Source organism: Anastrepha ludens, chromosome 2 (assembly GCF_028408465.1).
Source record: "Anastrepha ludens isolate Willacy chromosome 2, idAnaLude1.1, whole genome shotgun sequence".
In the NCBI taxonomy this organism is placed as follows: Eukaryota; Metazoa; Arthropoda; class Insecta; order Diptera; family Tephritidae; genus Anastrepha; species Anastrepha ludens.
Window position 1 is genome coordinate 151,399,351 of NC_071498.1, and position 25,183 is coordinate 151,424,533.

At 37.1% G+C, this 25,183-nt stretch overlaps 1 protein-coding gene across 1 annotated transcript in view; it reads right to left on the reverse strand.

Annotated features, from left to right (window-relative positions):
* Positions 1-2,615: 2,615 nt before the first annotated feature.
* Positions 2,616-25,183, reverse strand: part of LOC128855347 (RYamide receptor-like) — a 172,501-nt gene continuing 149,933 nt past the window's right edge. Inside the window, exon 4 of the mRNA XM_054090200.1 lies at positions 2,616-2,747. Within this exon, the coding sequence (XP_053946175.1) occupies positions 2,616-2,747 (132 nt within the window). The remainder of the gene's footprint in view (positions 2,748-25,183) is intronic.

Genomic DNA, 25,183 nt, shown 5'->3' on the forward strand with positions numbered 1-25,183 from the left:
ACAATCTCTGGTTGTGATTTTCCAGCAATATATATTACTAGCAAACCCGGCCCCCTTCGCTGGGCACACTAAAATAGAATAGATATGGTTTAGAACAGAAAATATATGATTTTCATATTATTTATTTCTTTATTCTTTATTCAAGCGCTTTGGCATAAACAATATTTTTCGTTTTTCTATTTGTTTTTGAGTAAATATAAAATATAAATTGAAAATCAGGAAAAAAGAAGATTGTTTTTAAATTTCAAATCAGCGCAAACGAATAACTAAGAAACAATCGTCTTTTTTCCTGATCATCCATGAATTTTTCGTTTCAATTTATATGTTTTATTAAGCATTGGATCATTTTTAACCATTATCCATTTATATTTTTCAAAAAAAAAAAACGAAAAAAAATTTTTTTTTCCACGAACACATAATTTCATTTGAACATTCGGATTTCACATTAAATTCTGAAATTTGGTTAGAAATTATTCCTGTTCCAAAATCCACTCCAAAAAAATTCACAAACAATTTTTACATGTTGCACTTACGTTTTTTCCTTATGGCATCCAAATCAGAAAGAAATATAGACACATTGTAACTCACACTGTCAATTTGACAGTTTAGTTCCGCCCCAAGCGTAAAAAAAGTAAGCGACATTATGGCTGGTTCAAAAGAACGCTGTACCCGTTGCCAGTGCTCCGAATTACAACCAAACTTTACGAAACCCATTTTCAATACTTACTTAACAATGTGCGTAAGTTTGGTTTAATTCGGTGCAAAGACACGGCGGGTACACGTTTTGGCATATATTTCGAGGCGCTAGTCATCAATAGGTATGAAAATTACCCCGTATTAAAGCACTTATCAACAGCTTTCATTTGATACCCATATTGTACATACACAACCAAAGGTTACCCGGGTCCACGTTTTGGCCTATATCTCGAGACCCTAGTCACGGAGCGGATGGAAATACTCTGAACTAAAGCATTCACCAACAGCTTCTATTTGATACCCATATTGTACATACACAACCAAAGGTTACCCGGGTCCACGTTTTGACCTATATCTCGAGACCCCAGTCACGGAGCGGCATGAAAAATATTCTGTACTAAAGAATTTTTAAAATCGGTCCAGTAGTTTTAGAGCCCATTCATTACAACCAAACAAACAAACAAACAAAATTTTCCTCTTTATAATATTAGTTTAGAAGTATAGATAAATCGCAAATGCCAGGTGTCTCTGGAAAAAATGTCGGAATATTTCTGCATCCATTTTATATGAGTTAATTGTCTGACAAATAATGTTAAAAAAAAGTTGGCCAAAAGGGGACGCTAGTCGCTCAAAGGCACTACTTAATCGATCAAAGAAAAACGTTTCCATGTTACTTGCTTTGATCAAGTGAAATTGTCGTCTGGGTCGACGTGCTCAAATATTGAATGGAATCCATTTCGACTAATGCAGAAGCTGCAAGAAAGGAGGACGAGTCTGCCGGACAACTGCTCTGTTACTATCCTGGGTGGTAGATACATTGGCTCATCGTTATTAAATTGTACTAATGACCTTGGGGATATAAGTGTCAGCCAGTTCATTGGGTTTGCACTTAAAATAAATAGCAGATAAACTGAAATGCATCGGCAAGGGTCTAAGTGAGTTGGTTGCAAGACCGACTGCCATTTCCGCCTATGTACCGACTTACCTACCTTGATTCTTAAGGGACCGCAAAGACAGTCAAGTTTGGTTGAACCATTTTTGTTTTACTAACAATTCCAGTCCAACTTTCCTCCATCAAATTGGAATACAAAGAATGAAGCCGGTGTCCAACTTCGTTATAAATGCCAAGCCCATAAAAATGTGTTTCTTGCTTTTTAACCGCGCTGTGCAAACGGACGTGAAACGACATGGATGCCTACCAATGAGGCATATAAAATATGCAAATAAACATAACAAAAAAGAAATAAAAAAACACAAAAAAGTATACACAAAAAATTAAATTGTCAAGCAACAAAAAAGGAGCTGAAGAAATGGTACTAAATTGCAAATGTTACCGAACAAATGAGATTTTTGCTGCTGTTGTTTCTGTTTCTTTTGCTGCTAAACGTTCGCAGCCTCATCAGAGCCGATACAAATGCTAACCTTGTAGACCTTGCAGTGCCAGCTTGAGTGCTGTGTCATGCCAAAAAACATTACCACAGCAGCAGCAACGGCAACACCAGCAACTGAGGAGCAAAACGAAAATTCACAAGCTCAGTGATTGCAATGTCGTGGACATGTTGTCTGGCACTTTGCAAATTGTACTTTGGTGTTGTTGAATTGCACTCTTTTCGGTTAAAGTTGCAACTTTGGGACTCTTCCGTATTTTCGGCACACAAAAAATATAGTGAAAAACAAAAAACAAAAACAAGAAAGTATTACACAAAATACCCGTTAAGGCAACACGAGACAGCAATTGAAGGTTTCAGGATATTTTCACAAAAATTCCATTTAGACAAATACATACGCGACCATAGGAACCATATGAAGATACACAAGTACGTAAGTAAGTAAGTGTACGCTGCTCTCGTCTTTTCATCACTTTTGTTTCTCTGTAATTTTCAATTGAGTCACTGTAAACTGATAGGAAATGCAACGCTTCATTGGCCCGCATTGGCAGAGAAAACGTGCAGACGTGCCACATGACCAAGACATTCGCCATTCAGCTGGCCAGCCAGCCAGTCATGCAGCCAGACCTGCTGGGCGATCATCTGCTGGTGCTGCTGCTGATGCTGCCGAAAGACAATCAAAGAAGCTTTGCGGCTTGTGAATAAATGAAGCAAAAGCAAAATTTGGCAACATAGTTACCGATTTTAAATGGGTTAGACAATGATTTGATTTCTTCCTTATTTGATTTTAACATTTCCCCCCCCCGCCCTGCATGCACTAACTCCTCTCACAGCTACTTAGTTAACCACTCAGTGATGTCGTTGCTGCCAGCCATATGCAACTTTGAAGCGCATTGAAAGAAGCCCGTTATTTGCACAGCTGCTTCACTGGAATTTACGTTATGCAATCGACAAAGCAACAACAGCCACCGGCCGGCTGTCCCTATTAGGTAGGGTAGCGACATTAGGCGGGCGCACGGACAGGCAGACATTAAAAAGCTTGATTGTGAGGAAGTGGCGGTGCTGTACGGAAATCCCAGAGACTCTGCCAAGTTGCCAAGTTGACGTTGAAGATGCCGTACTTATTGTTGCTGTGGCTGGCAAGTAGTCGCATACGCGCGCACATTTATCTTCCTGCCTGCTGTCATCTGCACATTCGCCTGATGCACACGCTAATATTAATTGCTACAACGCCACCACAGCTGACATTTAGCTCAAAATATCTAATTAGACTTGTAGCCAAAACCTAACAGCCTGCCGCCAGTCGCATTTCTTCGTATGCCTATCTTGTGAATGTGTGTGCATGTAAGTGTGTGGCCGCATGCGTATAAACGCCTAATATTGGCTGTTAAGCTCGCAATAAGTGCATCCCACTAAACCATGTATTTATCCTAAGCCAAAAATATAGCAACTGCCGTAGTCGAACGGGTTGGCGCGTGACTACATTTTGGAAGTGCGTAGGTTCGAATCGCCGTGACAAAAAAGGCGGTAATGATAATAGCGGTCGCCCCTCGTCAGTCAATAGCAAACCTTCCTGTGTATTTTTGCCATGAAAAAGTTACTCATAAAAAATATCTGCCACTCGGAATCGGCTTAAAACTGCAGGTCCCTCCAATTGTGGAACAACATTAGGAAGCACTCTACAAATAAGAGGAGCAGCTCGGCCAAACACCCAAAAATGGTATAGACGCCAAGTATGTATATAGACTTATGTGGCTCTGGACCGCATCACAGTGCCCTCCTACACAAAGTGCCATCGCAGTAGAGATGCTGATGGTTTTGCGACAAATCAGCGCACAAGCACAGTTGTGATAACTTATCTGTTGGCAAATCTACACGTAGATATGTATATGGGTGTGGATGTGTTTTTGGGTGTCGCACGCTTGTTAATAACTAAAAATATCCATGTGTCTAAATACATTTTAGCTCAGATTTAAGTACATTTCCAGCAAAACACCCACAAAACTGACGAGGCCAGACGCTGGTCATACCATGTGGGTGGCATTTTGACAACGCAACCAAAGTTAGTCGGTATGCAGAGACATAAATATGCAGCGAATATCGTTGCCAACATTTAAACAGCAAATATTTCTTTGTAATACTCCCGCGCTGAATTAGGCCACAGGTTGTGTGCTGAAAGTAAAACTCAAACGCAGATTTTACCAATGAAGAGCCATTCTCCTCTGACATCTTTCAGTCGGCAGACTGAGTGGACAAATAAAACACTTATACAGGGTTGCCCATATTCGACGGATCCATCGGGAAAACCTGTATCTTTTGACAGGGACGTCAGATCGCTTAATGACATACTGCGTTGGAAGCATCAGCGCAAGCAGATTTTTACCATGGAATAGTACACGCCACGCGAGCGTTCCCAATTTGTTGAAATTTACATTCAACAAAAGAAGTCAGTTGTGAAAACTCAACGTGCGTATAAAAAATTATGTGAAAAGTGCGCCTTCTAAGAACACCATTAAAAGTTTGTACGAAAGGTTTTCGACTGGTGATGCTCTTTCTAATCCAAAGAAGCCAAATCAAAACCGACCAAGGCGATCGGACGAGAATATTGCTCTTGTACGGGCCAGTGTTGAGACGTCGCCAAGGACATCCTAAAATTGCCGTTCTCAGCAGTTGGGCATTGCTCGGACCACTTTACAACGAACTATCCGCATTGATTTGCATTTATTCCCGTATAAGATTCAATTGACGCAAAGACTGTTGCCTGCGGACAAGCCTCGTCGATTGGAATGGGCCCAAAAAACGCATGGGTCCGTCGAATATGGGCAGCCCTGTAGCTTAGCTGATGCATCTGAGTATTTGGGCGATAGTAAACAAATGTCGCCCGCATAGTCTAGGTCTTCAAGGAATAAGTAATAAATCCGGCAAAGTTTTCCTAAAAATAATACAAATTTACCGCGCACACCTTAAATGAGACTCTCGAAAGACTTTGTTTACGTTTCTTTATTTTTAATTTTTTTTACTCAACCTATTAGCCTTGGAAATAATCATTTTTATATTTGAGCACAAAAAGCAGAAATAAAATAGAAGCAACTTTTCGTTTTTTTATTATTGTTATCACCCTGAATAGATTCGCCTTAGTTGCAGATGTGAACTTTCCAAAAAATTTTCAAATATCTACAAAGAACCCTTAAAACACTAACATGTCGCTCACTTATGAGCCGCCCTTTGCAAAACGTATTTTGTTTGTAGCGCAGACATATTTTCGCCTCTAACTAAGATTGTCAAGCAAATAGTAAATATTTTCCCGGCAATGTTCCGCCTTTCTAAATTATGCCTTCATTATTTATATTTATACGAGCATCGTGATTGGCCAACATACCGTTACATTTATTAGCACACTCATGACAAGCAAAACGAAAACAAAAGAAGTAATTTCCAAACAAAAGAAATATAAAAGGCCCAAACGCAAAAACAAAAACAAATAAAAAAATAAAACTTGAATGCAAATTCCGCACCAGATGCAATATTTATTGCGCTAATTCGCGTAAGGCTGCCAGTTCCGCTGTGGGATTTCCTATATAACGAACTTCTCAGCGCCAACGCAATGCAACACAAACCCACACACACACACATATATCATTTGTACAAATACTTGTTGCACGTTCATTAAATGCCTTGCAACTCAACAACGCAACGCGTTTGTGTCTTAATTCTTTTGTTGCATTCTTCCCCCTCGCGTCTGCTCCAAGTGGAATGACTGTGCACAATTTCATTGCTAATTGCTTTTAAATGTATTCACTCCGCTTATTACTGAAATTGAGCATAAAATTAAGGCAACCTGCAGTGCGCGCCGCCAAAGCCGTAGACTGATGACGAAGGAGTAAAATAAAAGCGACAAGCGAAAAATTTGTTAGCTGTTAACTGTAATGGAAGAAAAAATGTACTGCAAGCTGCTTTTGCGTCAGAAAAAGCAAATGTCGCTGTTGTAGTTAAGATTCTAGCTGCTCATTTTTTTCTGATTTAAAAACGTTTGTTTGTTTGTTATTGCTTCTTTCTGCTTATTTCTCTCCAGTTTTTCTGCGCTTTGTTGCGATGGGTTTTTTTTGCCGCCTCCAGCTGGACTTTGTTGTGCCCAGCAGCTCCTTTATTTCTTCTTATTTATCTATATATAGTACCTAATATATATTTATATACTTTCATATACAAGGTAGCTCAGAGGGCATCACCACATTCTCTTTTGTTGTAATTCCAAAAAGAGTAAAACAAAATAAGTTCGCACGACATTAAGCAATAAATTTCATTTTTTAATGTTTCCGAAATAGCATCTGATAGGCGGTTGCTATCAGCGTTTATGCAAAGGCTATAGACAAATAAGCATAAGGTGACCCACGCACGGATTACATTGGCATATTTTTATTTTATTTTTTTTTTTTTTTATTTTTTTTTATTAAAATTTCAATTTTCAAAAATTTAAATATAAAGTTTCAGCTCTTAAAAATTTATCCCGGGGTGAGATTTATTTATTTAGGAGTGAAAAGTTAATTTTGAAAAGTCGTAAGCAGTTCTCATTTCCGTCGGCTGCTTTGGTCGCATTTCAGTGCTACTATATTAAAATTTTTGTTCAATGCGTTCGGGAGCAAATTGAAAAATGAAAGGATGACGCCGTGCCAAGCGATTCAAGTATTTTGGGCATTGTCGCAGATATTTTTAAAATTTGGCTTGTTTTTTACCATTTAATAAAATATAATAAAAAAACTAATATAATACCTTGGCAAGTGCTTTATTTTTTAGTTAAAAAATTGTATGTAATTTTTGTGAACATTCTATGAATAGCTGAAAGTTTCATAGTAAACTTTGAAGCAAAAAATTGCTTGCCAAAAATTTATTTTCTGGTAAAAACTTATGGTATGATTTTTTTTTGTTATTTAATGAATAGCTGAAAGTCTCATGGTAAACTTTTAAACTTCCAAAAAAAAAATTGGTTGGCTTCGAAGTAAACTTTCAAGAAAAAAATATATTTTTTAGTAAAAATTTGCATGAAAATTTTTTCTTGACACTTTGTGAATAGTTGAAAGCCTCATGGTAAACTTTGAAGCAAACATTTTTTTTAAGTAAACAATTTTCATTATTTTTTTTTTGACATTTCAAGAATAGCTTAAAGTTTCATAGTAAACTTTCAAGCAAAAAATATATTTTTTAGTAAAAAATTTGTACGAAATTTTTTTTTTGACACTTCGTGAATAGTTGAAAGCCTCATGGTAAACTTTGAAGTACAAAAATTTATTTTTTAGTAAAAAATTTTTATAATTTTTTTTTTTTTTGACATTTCAAGAATAGCTAGGGGTTTCACAATATATTTCCAAACAAAAAATTGCATGGCTTCATAATAAACTTTCATGCAAAACATATATATTTTTTTAATTTGTTTGAAATTTTTTTTTGACACTTCGTGAATAGCTAAAAGTTGCATGGTAAAATTTCAAGCAAAAAATATATTTTTTAGTAAAAATTTTGTATTTTTTTTTTTGACATTTCAAGAATAGCTGAAAGTTTCATAGTAAAATTTCAAGCAAAAAATTTATTTTTAGTAAAAAAATTGTATAAAATATTTTTTCTGACATTTTATGAATAGCTGAAAGTTTTATGTTGAACTTACAGATAAAAAAATGCTTGGAAAAGAGTATTTTTAGTAAAAAATTTGTATGAAATCTGTTTTTTGTTATTTTGAAATTTCAAAAAATTAAATTTGAAATATTTTGTTTTGGACATTTAATGAATAGCTGAAAGCTATCTATAACTTATATCGAGTTATATTTAACTACATACAGCGAACTAATAAAAATCAGTGCAAAGTCCTGTTCTAGTGAAGCGCTAACAAAAGTTTTATTTTTTCTTAAAAAACTTGTTTCTAAATAATTAAAGAAACAAAATTTTTAGAAATGTTAAAAATAACCGCAGATAGTTGACTTTAAAAATTCTACACCAAAATGTTCAACACTTAATAAATCAAAAAATTATTAAATTGTTTTCCAAATTTGTTGTGTTTAACCTTTATTTTATAGAAGCCCACAAATAAACCAATTTTTAAAACTATTTAAAAATTCGTCCAAAGTACCTCGATCACTTAACTTGGACCAGCTCTAAAACAAATTATAACTTAAAAAAAACTGAATTTTGTATACAAAAAATATTTATCAATAATTAAATAAATTTTTTAATTTTACAATATAAAACAAAAAAATTTTGTGTTCCAAATTAGAAAACAAAAACAAATTTATTTTTAATTTTTCAATTTAAATTTTTATTTTTTAAATTTTCAATTTAAAAAAATATTTACCTGTTAATTTTTCAATTTAAAAAATAATAAATTTTTATTTAAAAAGAAATTTCATTTTCCAATTCAAATAGTTTTATTTTTTAATTTTTCAATTTAAACTTGTTTTTATTTTTTAATTTTTCAAGTTAAAAAAAAAAAAATTATTTTTCATTTTTAAAAAAACTTCATTTTCCAGTTAAAAAAAAATTTAATTTTTCATTTTAAAATTGTTTTTATTTTTCAATTAAAAAAAAATTATTATTTTTTAATTTTTCAATTAAAAAAAAAACACTTGTTTAAGTTTTCAATAAAAAAAATATATATGTTTTAATTTCCGAAAAATTTTATAAATATTTTAATATTTAATTTAAAATTGTTTTTATTTTTTAAATTTTCAATTAAAAAAAATTTATTTTTTTAATTTTCCAATTTCAAAACAAAATTTTTAATTTTTGAATTTAAAAAAGAATTTATTTTTTAATTTTTGAATTTAAAAAAATTTATTTTTCATTTAAAACATTTCATTTCCCAATTTGAAAAAAAAAATTATTTATTAAGTTTCCAATTTAAAATTGTTTTTATTTGTTAATTTTTCAATTAAAAACAAAATAATTTTTCAACAAAAAAAGAACTTATATTTTAGTTTTTCAATTTAAAAAAAAAATTGGTTTCCAATTTAAAAAACAAAAAAAAAATATTTTTAAATTTTTCAATTTAAATTTTTACTTTTATTTTTTAAATTTTCAATTCAAAAAAAATTTACCTGTTAATTTTTCAATTAAAAAAAAATTATTTTTCATTTAAAAAAAACTGCATATTCCAGTTTAAAAAAAAATGTAATTTTTCATTTTAAAATTGTTTTTATTTAGTTTAGTTTTTCAATTAAAAAAAACATTTTTTTAATTTTTCAATAAAAAAAGATATAATATATATATATTTAAATATTTAAAAAAAAAGTTGTATATATTACTTTTTAATTTAAAATTGTTCTTATTTTTTAAATATTAAATTAAATAATAATTTATTCTTTAATTTTCCAATTTCAAAACAAACCTTTTAATTTTTGAACTAAAAGAAAAAAAAAAATTTTAATTTTTGAATTTAAAATTGTTTTTATTTGTTAATTTTTGAATTAAAAGAAAAAAAAGTATTTCTTAATTTTCCAATTAAAAAAAAACATAATTTTTCAATAAAAAAAATATATATTTTAGTTTTTCAATTTAAAAAAAATTTAATTTATCAATTAAATTTAACTTATCAATTAAATTTTTTTTTTGTATGTTCATCCTGCAATTAGTAAAGATTTTCCTCATGTACTGATATTGGCCAAAACTATTTCAACATCAAGTTCTAAATTTTAATCAACATTTACATGCCTAATAAAAAAGTTATCAACAGAAACTAAAAGTACAAAGAAACTCAAATACAACTCTTGCCCACCACGGATGACAACCCTTATTATTTTTATTTTGCTTTGGAGAAAAGTTAATTATTATTTTTTTTGGTTTTGCAATTTTTTGAAGTTTTATATTTTCCTCACATTTGACATGTGGTTGATTCAAGAACACACAAAATCACAATAATTTTTCCATTATAATTCCGTCTATTTTTATGAATACGGAACCACTAAATGTTTCAACAAAGTCATCTGTCGGTAGGCCTAAGAAAATTACTGTTTCTACGGCTTGGCACCATAGAGAGAGTGGTGTTAAATTAGCTGGTTTGAGCTGGCGCGTTAAGGGGTATTTCGGATATTTATTCATAAAATGGAACCACTTTTAATATATCGGGGTCTATTCTGTATAAAGAGGAGCTTAACCTGCTGCTATATCCAGAACATAGTTGTGCCAGTGTTATGCGACTTTCGCGAAGCAACTGGATCACTTTGTCAGCGACGTGATGTGGTTGGTTTCCGATGCGGCATTTGAAAGGGCGAGAGCTTGTGAAGGCACCGATGGACTCTCCGTATATTAACCAACTACTAATGTATGCCGAAAACTCAGCAGAAAGTTGAAAAAGTGTGGCACTTTGGATGCACCTAGATGGTTCCCCGATTTCAGCAGTTAGTCCTTCGGATTAAGCGTTCGGAATACTCATTACTGAAACTGGCCGTAGAGCTCTTTGAGCTGACTCTTAATAAAGTGCATTCATCTATATTAAATTTCTTGTTTCAGATTTCTAGATTTCTTGATGGATGCTATTCTTGAAGGCATGGACCAGATATCTGCATAAAAAGTAATGTCGAGCTGTGAGAACGGCCGATCTCTCGTCAACTAAAATACACTGCCTAATCGAGAAATACACGACGACACAGACAATGTGCAGCGGCTTCGTTGGCTGAGTCACGTCAGCCGAGTGAAAACAAACGCTACGGCTCTGAAAGTATTCGATGCGGTGCCAGCCAGGAAAAGGAAGGCCTCCTCTGCGCTGGAAAGATCAGGAGAAGAAGGCCTTGACTTTACTTGGTGTGCCCAACTTGCGTCGGTTGGCACGAGAAACAAGAAACAACTGCAGGGCTTTGTTAAATTCGGCCAAAATCTCATAAGCGGTTATCGCGCCAATCTAGAAATAAAACGGTTTAGAAAATTGGTGCCACCGTCTTTGCTGGAAACTCATATCCCCCAACTCATGCCATCAATGTGAAGAAATCGTTGAATATCATCCGGTACTATTCGTCAATGACGCTTATCATATTTGCACAAAAGAAGGTATTCCGAAAGTTCGCATATCCAAAGGTAATGCAGTCCATCTTTCAACATTAATTTCTAGAAAAAATCAAGCACTTCGTTATTCAGATCCAATCTTTGCTAAAAACTATTTGAAGGGATCAACTAAAAATGACCAATTGCCACTTGTGCTGATGGTACTGGCTCCTCCGCGTCACTATCTCTCAAAGCTTGGATGTCTCCCTGTGCATTGCTTGTTCGAGGACATCCAAGTACATTTCGAGGTCGGCTTCAGCCAATCTCTTCTAGTCAAGCCACCACACTTTCTGATTGTTTGCTGAATATGGGCCACACGGTTAGGATATATCTTTCAAAATTAACAATGACTTAAAACCATACAGAATTGTTTCACAAAAGTACTAAAAATTCCGTTTTTGGTAGTGTAAACTTCTCCATTTTGAAACACAATAAAGTTCGTAACTGCCACCTTTCAAATGTAAATGGCTCAAAATCACCAAGGTTGCGAATTTCAAAATCGGTTTTATGACAAAAAAAATTGCAAGCTATAAGGATGACTATTAGTTTAGACTGTTGCTTAATTTGAATATTTTTAAACCTTTACAGGGCAGCGCACAGAATTCTTTATTTTTTTAGTAATATTGCTTAGTAGTAAATATCTTGTAGAAAACCATCATTTCGGGAACGTTTTCCTAAGTTTCATAAAATCCGCAAAAACCAAACAAAGCGCAGAATTTGAGCTTTGTTTAAAAACATGGGTATATTATGTATATTATCTACATATATTGAATAAGCAATAATGAAATCAATACATTCAAAATTTTCTACAAGGAAAATACGTCAAAAAATTAAAGAAGATGCTATTATTCCGCATAAAATTTAAGAAATTTCAAAATATTTAAAACTCTTATAATCGAATTAACGTAATATGTACAGAACAAAAGTTCTGTAATCTAATAAATATATATATAATATTTAATATCTCCATTTATGCGTATTTTATTGAAATATTGTAATGTTCCCGAAAATGATCAACCGTTCCCGGAATGACAAAAATGTTCTCGAAATGATTATATTGATATAATTAGGTAGAAATAAGGAAATATTTAAATTATAAACAACCGTTTAAAGAACTAAGTTATTTATTTATTTATTTTTTTACAAAACTTATTATTTTTCAAAAACATCAATATCATTATCAAAATAACAATATTCTTGACTTTTTTTCTTTTTTTAGCGTCGGTGTTGAAATTTTATTTGCTCAAAATCAATATACGATATATCCTTAGATTTCAGCTTAAATTTTCTAATATTGTTACGCACAGATCTCAAAAAGGGTACTAAGATTTCTTCATCATCGTCATCGACACATGTCTGGTAGGTAGCAACATATCTGAAGCAAATATTTGGCTTCTCAGTAGGAACTTTAACAACCAAGAAATTCCCAGCGGATACGAAATCTGTTTAACTTTAATCTGCTGACGACGAGATATTGTCTCTAAATTTTCATTGTCCGAGGAAAATGACCAGTATTCAGATTTATTAATTTACTCTATTTTTAAATCTCAAATCGTTATCTGTGATCATGGGCTCTTCGTCAACAGGAGATTCAACTGCAGGCATAAAAACTTTCTCAGGTTCAACTGCACTCATATTACAAAGGCTAGAAAGCCTCGATAGTTTTAGCTCTTTATGAAAATGTTCGTATCGATATAATTGTATTAAAACGTCTAGTCCTTTTTGCCAGTACACTTTTGTGATGTCCATTATACCTGGAATAGCATCCAGAGGCTTTGGAACGCGGTTTTTCTACTCAATTACGTTATCTTCTGGGATTACTTTTACTTCGATAGCAGCATTTTTGAACAAATCGGCGAATTCTGAGGCTGTTCCAACATCATTACCCATCAAGACATCTTTTCATCTTTTTCGGTATCCTCCTACCCCATCCATTGGGCCTTTACCATGACCAGCCTCGCCTTTTTTTTCTATAATATTCTCTCTCCCGTTTAATGTCTTTCTGCTCTTCAGTCATCTTATCCAAAAACTTTCTTCTTCTAGCATTCACTTTTTATCTTTGGTTACTTGCGCTGCACTATCCTTTTTAAGCTTTTTTTGAGATTTTGTTTTATTTTTTTCTTTACCAGGAGTTTCCATTATGCTGTAATTATAAAAAAACAAAATTTTAAAATAAATTTATTAAAAAATTGTAAGTGATCCGCCCTTGGAAATAATAATCATCATTCCGAGAACGCAACAGTCATTTCGGGAACGTGTCATCATGTCCGGGAACGTTCCCGAAATGACCGTTCACGAAATGACGATTTCAAATAAGCGCGCGCTTTGATTAGACGGCGGCCATCTTAAATGCGATCTGGGTTTGCCAATAGGAAAAGTGTGAGTTTACTTTCTTATTTCGTGTCGTAAAAAAGAATTTCATCAATAATTAAATGTAATAATTACGTTCCCGAATTGACGGCCTATTGATGTACGCTCTACGAATAATGAATTGAAAGGTACTTACCAATTAGATTTATTTTATTTGACGATAAATACTCTGACAGCCCGCTTTGTTATTCTTTTGTTCACCGACTGACGTTAGACACCGAATGGCTGCATTCACTTAAAATTATTTTTGATCTATTATCGATACGTTCACTGAAATGACTTGTGCGGTATCGGACAAACTATATTGGACATTTTCATAGTTAAAAATAAATAATCTTTTAGTATCCTTTCTAAAACTAAATTTTGTATAAAAAATACGATGTATTAAGTAATGAAATGGGTAACTTACCTCAAATTTTTATATTAAATTTTGGACTTGTTGCTGAAGATTGTACATTAGGACGCGTTCCCGAAATGATTATCCATGCATGTATATTGATTTTATTTAAAATTTGCTTTATTAATTAGTTATATTGTTTGATGTAAACACAAAGCAGGTTAGTTGAAGTAATTTATTAATTTTTTTTTCTCAAATAAGTCAAGATTTAAGACATTAAATTGCTAGCAAAGCCAATTCTGCACCTTGGTGATTTTGAGCCAAATGCAGTTATAAAAAAGTTACATAAAACACCAAAAGAAAAAAGTTTTAGCAACTTCAAATATTCTCATACTTTTGCTCTATTTTTTTTATAAATAGAAGCGACTTGTGCAGCTTTTACAAACCTCAGTTGACTTCAACTTCGCCAACGACAACCACCCAAGCAGACAGCATTTGTTTCAATTTTTTGTTGCGGCCGTTGATCGGCTGTACGAATATATTTATCTTCTCCTCGTTTTGCGGGTACTTGTGAACTGCGCTTTGTAGATTTTTCAGAAAAATGCTGATTTCCCTCACGTGCCCTTGCTTTCTTGGCCCTTTCACTCCCACACAAAGCTGTGAATTATTATTTTTTCGCTATCCTACGTTTATTCAATTATTTTGTTGTTTTTTATTTCTCGCAGGAGAAAGTGCTAGAAAAATACAAACAAAAGAAAAAACAAAACCATTTCCCATGGAATTCAATTGCACTTCAATGCCTCGCCGCTGCGGCTCTTGCTTTAAGTGGAGAATTTTAGTTACGATTTAAGTGTGCACACATACATACATACATCTGCTCCCGCAACATTTTTTATCTGCTCATATTTGAGATAGATGTTTGTGTGTTGGTAAGTACAACACTGCTTAAATTTTGTGGCATTAAAATGTAATCAAACTAAATCTTGAAATTAAATCATGAAATTAGTGTAAAAAATTGTATAATTTGAATTTCTTCAAGGTGCTGATTGTTGGGTAAGAAATATTGAAAATTTGCTGTAGCTATAAGTTTTTGAATTTCAAATGAACTTTACTATCGTATTGACTCAAGCTCTTTGCTTAAGCTATTTGGTTTTAAGTCGCTCTTCAGCAAAAGTCTACCCGACTCTCTCTCTTCTTTGCTGACGGGCAGCGTCTTTAAGTTTGGAGTTTCTTTTTTAGCACCGTTTCGCTTTGACAGCTCTCACAGTGACACTTACGAATCAAATACCGTTGAGATATCTCAATTTATACTTAAGTTTACATAGACCTTTCTAATATTCCGCATACAAACTCCAATCTTTTCAAACACAAAAATCTCAACGATTTCCAATCAAAGGCTGCCTGTAAAAGATCTCACACTATTCAGTTACAAGTAAATATTTTTTAGGCTACCACTAACTAAAGTTATGCGCTCTAAATTTAATATCCAAATATGCATACCAGTGCAACAGCTACAAGAATTTAAGCTAAACTCTCAAAAACAAACAAAAATTCATTTCCTAAACTCATAACGGAAATCAGTTCATATTCAATGATGTTTTTGCAATAAAGTTTCAAAACGGTTTTTGTGAATGAATGCACAAACACACACATTTTATTATATAATACCCGAATTATTATCGCATCGGCCTAAATTTTCCAGCCAACAGCAGCTCATCAAATGCAGCCATGAAGCAACTTCAACTGCCTGCCTTCTCAAGTGGCAAGAAGTGTGCAATGAGGAATTTTCTATTTAATTATGCCACCATTTGAAGTGTACCTAATTTGGTTGAAAACATTTGTTCATGAAGAAATTTAATTATGCATTAAAATATGCATTCCAACTGAGCTGGTAAAAACTCGACCTAAATCTTTTCAATTACTTTGTCTTCGCATTGTTTCAAGTACTGGTATTTAGTGCATGTGCGCATAGATCGTCTGAGCTATAATTAGCTACATACATACACACATACGTGCCTATATATAATACTTGTGCTCATTTCAGCATAGTGAAGTCAATGGGTCTCTGGTGCATAATTTAACAACTCAGCCAAGGTTTATTAAGCAATTTACCAAGGCTTAAACAACTTAAAGGCGACTCCTCATGGTAGCAGCCTCCTCGTAAAAATATAAAAAATATATAGCCCACCTGGGTACTATTGAGCATATGTTACATATACCTAAGCCTGAAATGAAGTGTTTAAGAAGCAAGTCATGGCTTGTTCAGCTTCCTTGTAGCTGTGAAGCTGTGACGCTCTACTTTTTCATGAGCGAAAAATACTTAGGCGACATGTGAGCAGATATATGGACCACCAAAGGGGCGATAAATACACAAGTTTTTTCTTTTAAGTAATTATTTAAGTGCTAGTCTTTAAGAGCGTACAACAATAGTCTAGACTTAATGCTTCAAAAATAAGTAAGGAAGAGTTTGAGGTCAAGACTAAGGCCAAGTGTTGGATACAGTGGGGAAGGAACTAGAACGAATCATCTGTGAGCGTTAGCAGAAATACGTAGAGGTGCCAACAGGACTTGCGGGGCGACATTTTGGCTTCAGGTGAGTCAACAGCCAACGCCATTCGACTGGTGGCCGAAATAGCGAACGAGGCTATTAATAGGACAGGTCAGGCATCGGGCTCTATAAAATACTGCGCAGTCATAACGCTGGATATACAGAACGCTTTGAGCCCAGCAAATGGGACGCTACTTCTTTCATCACTGAGTGGTATTGGAGTGCTTTCGTACCTGCTTCGGATTATCCGGAGCTGTTCGATGCCAGTAGCCTTGAATACGACACAGCTGACAGATAGTGTACCGCGAGGTTCTTGGCCCTACTTTGTAGAAAGCAATGTGCGGTGGCATCCTCAAAATGGAGCTACCCATAAATGCGACACTGGTGGGATACGCAGACGATATTACGCTGGTTGTAGGCCCGAGAAACACATCTACAAGAGGCCCTGCAAGTTTAGAGGGTGAGTGCTTTGCGAGTAGCCTGTGCTTACCGGACAGTATCGGAGGATGTAATTTGTGTGATTGCGGGAAAAATTCTACTGGATATCCGAGCACGTGAAATAAACCGTCTCTATCCAGGGCAAGGATAAGATGGAACGACGCGCACATCAAATCGAACTTCCCGACAAGTGCTGGATTGGACATGAATCAGTGTTCTAGAAGAGGTCGACTCAGACATACCGAGCTGAGTTAACGACTCACAACCATATCATACGTAGACAAGACGGTAACGCACACGACAGTACCGCACACTTTCAAAGTTCCATCTGCTTTATAACGAAAGTAATGGAGACCATCAGAGAGGTATAACCTCCACACATCATAGGAAGAGAGACTGGACGCAGGTTTTTTTTTTGTGGTTGATATCGACAATCATGGCTTCGTCCTCGATGTAGCGGAAATGCGGTCCCAGGGTGGAAGTCAGCTGAAACGTGAAGGTCTGCTTTGATGGTAGCATGACCCACATATCATTGGCGCGACGGCATCAATCGAATGTTTCTGACATTTTTATTCTTCCCTTCAAACAAAAAAGTTCTAGTCACACCTATATTAATAATTTTTGTTATACTCTTAGTCATAATCATAATTACAGTCATAGTGATAGTCATAGTACAATAAAAGGCTTAGTCGTAGTTCAAGGATCATTGTGTGGCAGCCAGCAAAAAATCGCAGATAGTACACAGTGCGCTTTCAAGACTTATGCCAATTATAAGGGGACGACAGCTGTTTTCAATGGTCACCATATCCGTGATTACAAACGCAGCGCCGATCTGGGTAAATGCGAAAAAATCGCTTATGAAAGAAATAAGAACACGCGCTTAGAGTTGCGGGAGCTTATGCTTATCAAAGAGTTGCAGAGACTGTATAATCTAGTGCGCGGTAAATCGCTCGGTGTCATTGAAAGGGAAGAGAGGCAACGAACTAGAAGAGAGTGACAGCAACGCTGAAACCTTTCAAAAGATGTTCGTTGGACGCACAAACTGATACCAGACACAGCGAAATGGTATCGAAGAAAGCACGGAGAAGTTGACTTCTAACAGGTGGCGCTAAAGTAATCCTCCTTTCAGAAAATGCTATAAATTTTGCCATTGGCCCCTAATGTCAGTTCTGTTTTGACATTTGTGTAGTAAACACATGCGAAATACACGTTAATAAACAATGTTACGCTACACTGCTCCAGAACGCGGAATATTGTGAATTTCGTTGCAGATTTCCTCGCCGTCCAACGCCTACTGGTGAAACACTGCGACGTTTATCCGCTCGCCTCGAAGAGACTGGTACAACACGAGATGCTGCCAGGCGTGGCAGACCCAGGAGTAGCCGTTCTGCAGAGAATATTGCTGCTGTAGCCGAGGATGTCATGGAAGCGCCGCCGACATCGACCAGACGACGTGCCACGTAAATGGGTATCAGTCGACTGTCTTTACAGCGAATTTTGGTACAAGATTTGAAGATGTTTCCGTACAAAGTCCAGACGGTGCATCAGCTGTTAGCTGCTGACCGCCAATCGCGTCTAACATACGCTCAAGCCATCCTTAATCACCACCACGAGGAAGATGATTTTTCATCAAAAATAATCATGAGTGGTGAGGCCCATTCCATCTTAGCGCAGGAGGAGTCATCGGACCTTTTTTCTGCGAAGACGTCGCAGGCCAAATGGTTACTGTGAATGGTGAGCCCTACAGAGCAATGATCAACGAGTTCTTTTTGCCGCAACTTGATGAATTGGGATTGGAAAACATGTGGTTCCAACAGGACGGTGCAACGGCACACACTGCACGTGCCACAACCGATATGCTGAAGGATGCATTTGCCGGGCGCCTAATCTCCCATTTTGGCGATTTGCAGTGGCCAGAAAGATCGCCTGATTTCACCGCTCCAGACTTCTTTTTGTGGGGCTTTTTGAAGTCGCGGGTTTATGTCAACAAGCCTCAGACTCTTGCAGCTCTTAAAGACAATATCCGTCAAGAATGTGAGGACCTATCGCCGGAAGTTTTGGCCAAAGTGATGGAAAATGCCATAAAAAGGGATCAAATGGCAATCAAATGTGGCGGCGGCCATTTACATGACATCATATTCTCGACTTGATGTAAAAAAATTAAGAATCAAAGTTGTTCATTTTTTTTTTAAATTACAGCCAAAAAACATCCCAAGGTTACTTTTGCGCCACCTTGTACATAACGTAACAACTGAGCGGACACGGATGCTTTAAAAAGTATCTGCATCGCTTTAATTTAGAAAACGACCCCTTTTGCCTGGTCTGCCCTGACCAACCAGAGAGGGCAATGCATGTGACATTTCGGTGCCCGCATTTCGACTATAAAAGAGCAGATCTTTGCGCGGTCTTTGGCGAGTATACCACAAAGGCAAATCATACGATGGAAATGGGCGATAAACCTGCAAAATGGCGGACATTAAGTGGTGTAGTAGCGCGTATAATGAAAACGCTGCGTGATAAAGAATGGCTCCAAAAGGCTAACCTGCGCTATCTACAGCTTGATCTTGAGGTAGATAGAAATGCTGAAGAGTCGTTGCAAGACGAACACCTGACAGATTCTCGTACTGACAGAGACTAATTATCATATATTAATTTGAGTTAAAATACTCAATAACGGCTTCTCGACGTATTACTTAATGGCACGGTTCCGGGAGAAGAGCCAGAAAAAGTTTTAGTTAAAGCTCGAGTTAAAGTCCCACATTGGCGGCCGCAATAGCAAAAAACAAAGCGCATAGTCGTGTTGATAGTCATATGTCGATATACAATCATGGGGTATCTAAAATACCTTGGCGTCTATATTGATTCCAGACTAAACTTCAGGGAACAAGTTAGGGTTGTTAGTGTGAAAGCGAAAAAGGTTAACAAGGCGTTTATGGGTATGCTAACGAACATAGAAGGATCACAGGAGAAGAAAGTTTTTTTGTGACGGAATCTAAAAGTTCGTTCGTCTCTCCAATCTGGGCTCGAGTAAATGAGTGCCATTTTAAAGAAACTCCGCAGGTCAGTACAGAACAAGCGTGTTGAGCACCGCGGTGGGCTGTAGCACTTTGTCGGATTACGAAATTCGCGTCTTAGCTAGCAAAATGCCTATAGAAATCCGATAAAATGAACAGAAGAGGTTGCACGGCTCGCAAGGTCCCACGCCGACAGAGGAACTCAAACAAGCAGAAGGTTGAACCTCGATAGCTGAATAGCAATCAAAATGGGACCAGCCACCAAAAAGCTGGTAGACGCATAGGTGGATCCCACGGATTAACGAAAAGATCTGCTCGGAGACATTAATTTCCTGCTGACGCAGCTTTAAAGCGGTCACGGATGCTTCCAGAAATATCTGCATCGGCTAGACTTAGCTGGTAGCCCTTATTGCCAAGAATGCTTGTACAAGGAGCAGACTGCCGAACTTGTAGCATTTTATTGCCGCAGGTTCGCTAAGAAACGCGATGACCTAGCAAATAAAACTGGGGTGTTTCTAATGCTTAATAATCTAGTTCCACAAAAGCTTGAGTCAAATGAAAGGTGGAGCTTCGCAACATTGGTTGAAGGTGAAGAAATGATGCTAGAACAACTGGCGTATTGATAAAATGCAGTAAGACGAACAGCAGACGAATGTAACTGACGACTGAGCTAATAACTCACGACAGCCTCCAGATGTAATTACCAAATCGTTATCCCGGTAGGGTAAGTCCCTCGGACTTGAGGTGTTTTTAGTGGCGTTAAAATCCCACACTGACTAAGGCTTTCAATTGTTTTGACCACTCGCAATAGTCATAGTCAAGGTCCCAGTCTTAGTCATAGTAGCAATTACAGCTATTTTCATAGTCCTAGTCAAATCTTGGTCATTTTTCTGTTTTTGTCAGGACAACTAGAAAGTGCAGCTCTCAGACTTCACCTCAGAATTCTCTTTTAATTTTCTTTAAATCTACCCGATCTCCGAAGAAATCTGAGTAGATCTTGTGGTGCCACGGAGCCAAGATGGTCGCTTCTTAACACATCAGTACCAAAGGCCTCAAACCTGATTTGAGCGAAGGCGGGGCAGACACACAGGAAGTGGTCTCATCCTCCTCTTCACAAGCTGGGCAGAGTACCCTGTCTGAGATGCCCAACCTTTCCATGTGCTTCGCCCACAGAAAGTGGCCCGTCATCAGTCCTACCAGCCGTCTGCACTCCCCTCTGCTTAATGACAGAAGGGTTTGCGACAGTCGATCGGACATGACAGGTAACATCAGTTTTGTCCATCTGCAGCCTCTCTCAGCCTGCCAAGCTCGTTTGTGGGTGGTAGTTACCCATTTGCTAACCGTGGCTGTGATGGCCGCAGAAGGGAGTGGCAAAACGGGCTCTGAGCCAAAGAAGTTGGCCTTAGAGCCCACCTTCGCTAAGGAGTCAGGCTATTATGTTTACCGACATAGTTCAGCCTGGATTTACACGACTTGACTACACCTGATGTGGTTGGAGGGCTGTCTAAGGCCATAAGCGCAGCTTGGCTGTCGCCGCAGACACATATAGATTTGCCTCTCCATCGCTTTTCCACAACAAAGTTCATCGCTTCTTGAACTGCATACATCTCCGCTTGAAACACAAATACATGCATTACAAGAGCAAAGTGCAGTTTTGTCCTGCTGGATTCCACGTAGACCCCAGAGCCGGAGCCAAGCTCGGTGCTGGAGCCATCCGTAAAAATGCGAAAACAGTGTTTGCCGGGCTCATTTTCTGAGTCTTCCCACAACTCAGCCTCGGGTAGCACTACCTCTATCTCTTTTCAAGTACGACTCTTGTTGGCATGGAGTTAAGGGGCACGGAGAGAATCGTTGGATCGACATCCATGCCTTCTGTGTGTTCCAATGCCGGACAGGGGCCGTACCAGTTCCCATTGTGTTTCAGCCTGCAGATGGCCTTCAAGGCCTCTACTTGAACGAAAGCATAAAGTGGTGGTAAACCAATCAGAGCATCTAATGCCGGGCCTGAAGTAATCGGAAAAGCTACGGTGCAGCATATCGCCACACTGCGTTGTAGTCTCGATAAGGTCCTCCTGACTCCCACTAGAAAGATTCTACTCATCCAGACCACTGATGCACAGGTGATAATAGGTCTTAGCATAGTCGTGTAGATCCATAGGACCTTGCTAGGAGAAAGACCCTACGTTTTCCCAAAGACACCTTTGCACTGCCAAAAAGCTGTCAGCGCTTTGGATTTCTTTATTTCAATGTGTGATTTCCATAGGAGATTACTATCGAGAATTACTCCAAGATATTTAATTTCCTTGGATAGATAGATTGTGACTCCTTTTAGCTTAGGCAGAACAAGTCCATCAAGCTTCCTCCTTCTGGTGAAGGGGACAATACCAGTCTTGGCGGGATTTGCCGATAGCCCATTCGCACAGCACCAAGTGTCAATCCGATCCAGAGTTTTCTGCACTTTCCTGCAGATGTTAACAAGCGAAGGGCCTGTTATCAAACAAGCAACAATCTTGGTCATAGTCATAATTATAGTTATAGCTTAGCTATAGTTAAGTCATAGTCGTAGTCATATTCCTAGGCATAGCCCGAGTCATGATTACAGTGTTAGGAAAAATTTATCCCAAAGTCCATAATAACATCAACGAGTATTTTAAAGCTTGTACAATTCTTCTCAATACATTAAAACTCGCTGCCCCATAAAGAAAACTTCGTCCGCAGTCCTTTCACTAAGCACAACCGACACCAACACCAGTCATACGCCAACCACCAGTTCACCATTAAATCGCATTAAAAAGGCGATACACCGAAGCGCCAACTACTCTCCAACACACAGTTGAGGCCCTCCCAACGCCCAACATCCATCAGCGCAGTGATGCAAACAACAACGGTAATTACCATGAAAAAGCACTCAGAGAAAAAAAAAAAAAACTCCAGGCTATAATTATTACATGGATATTTTTGTATATATTTATCTAATTAGCGCTTACATTCCACGTTAGGTTTTCGGCCGAGCTTCTACTTATATTTGTGGTTGGCACCTTCATGTTGTTCTATTTACAATCGAAAGTTTGTAATGTTTCATGGTGCCACAGTAGAAGGTTTTAATTGAAAACTTTCTAATTACAGAAGTCCGCACGGATGCTTGCGATTGCCTGGCTGTGGGTGGCCGCTATTACAAAACCAATTTTCTATAACTTGGTATTTCATATCCATAGTGGGATCGGAACCTGGGACAAGCCGAATGGTGAGTGTAGAATAGTACGAAGCAATAAGCTATTATTTTCAACTTAGTTGGATTTGTGGTCTGTCACCCTACCGCGAGGCAACCACCTCAATTCGGTTTCAGTTCGGTGACAAATAACTAAGTGCTGGTTACGTACGGAATACCCACATAACTACAAATTAAAATAGATTTTGCTGTGGTAACAGGTGTATGCTTATTTGTAGGTATATACAGCTGTGTTCACAATAATAGCAGCGCCACATATTGCAAAGCTTTGAATATTTATTTAATTTTGATTTCATGTTCTTTGGAGATCGAGAACCTTGGATCTTGAAAAGGCTCACACATTTGCTCGTCACTTATCTCGAGTCTTTACACCACATGAAATCGAACCCTTGCTAAGCAGTGCCGAAGAAGTCAAAGACACCCAGGAACTCGTCCATCGGATGCGGGTCGCCCATAAAAGAATTTTAAAAGCCACAATGAAACACACAAAAGAAAAAAAAAGCTAGAGGATATGATATCATCACTGGAGAACTTCTCAAACAACTGCCCGATAAAGGAATCTCTTTTCTCACGTACTACAGTGGGCAAAAAGTAAGGTGAATTTGGTTGTAAAATGAAAAATCTTTATTTATTATTGTAAATCAATTTCATTGCCTTCAAAATAATCCCCTCTCGATGAAATACTCGTACACTTATGCCAACGATTTTTTCAATCCCCGAAACATGCCAAATAGTCCATTTCCGGTATAGCCATCAGCACCTTCTTCGATTCAGCTTTTATTTCCTCAGTCGACTCGAAATGCGTTCCCCGGAGTGGTCTCTTGAGTTTTGGGAATAGCCAGAAGTCACACGGAGCCAAATCAGGCGAATACGGTGGTTGCGGAACGATATGCGTGGAATTTTTGGCGAAATGGTCACGAAGAACGAGTGCAGTGTGAGACGGTGCTTTATCGTGATGCAAAAACCAAGAGTTGTTGGCCCATAATTCTGGTCTTTTTAGACGAATTGCTTCACGTAAACGACGCATAACGCTCAAATAATATTCCTTATTAACAGTTTGGCCAGGTGGAAGGTCTTCATAGTACACCACACCGCGAAAATCGAAAAAAACTGTCATCATGACCTGTATTTTTGAACGACTTTGACGTGCTCTTTTCGGTCTGACCTCGCCTTTAGCACGATATTCGCTTGATTGGTCGGTTGTTTCAGGGTCGTAAGCATAAATCCAAGTCTCATCTCCCGTAATGATGCAATTGAGCTTGTCCTGATAGTCTGAAAGCATTGTTTCACACACATCAACGCGACGACTTTTTTCCAAGAATTTGAGAGTTTCGGTACCAAACAAGATTTGACTTTTCGTAGGCTCAAATGGTCTTTCAAAATAGTTTTCATAGATCCTTCTGATATTCCGATCATATCAGTAAGGTCTTTAACAGTCAACCGACGATTTTTGAGCACTAACTCCTTCACTTTATTGACGTGTTGGTCATCTGTTGACGTCGATGGTCGTCCGGAGCGCTCCAAGTTATCAACACGTTCTCGACCCTCTTTGAAGTCTTTGTACCACTTATAAACATTTTTCTGCGACATGGTCGAATCACCAAATGCCTTCTGGAACATGCTAAACGTTTCCGCAGCCGAAATTTCATTCCGCAAACAAAATTTGATGACACTTCTCTGCTCAATCAAATCAGACATTGTAAAAATCGAAAAATGCACTCTTGGTCGTTTGGTAAACACAAGCGTAAATATATTACTGATAATGACATTCACATGAAAGTTGGCCCAGATGTTATTAATAGTGCTGCCAACCCATGAAAAAAATAAGTAGAGCGAAATTTTAATCCCGCGAAGTTTGACAAATAAATTCACCTTACTTTTTGCTCATCAGTAACAACTGATTTTGTTTGGTCCGAAGCCCGTTCTGCCACTCTCTTCTGCAGCCATCAAAGCCACGATTAGCAAGCGGATTACTTAAACCCACCAGCGAGCTTTGCAAGTTGAAAGAAGCTGCAGGTGGAAACTCAAAGCATTCGAGCAGAAGAAGTATTGCACGGCCACATTCCTCGACATATTTCAAGCCTTTGACTGCTTTTGGCAAGACAGCTTGCTTTGTAAAATAAAACTCACTCTACCCATTAATTA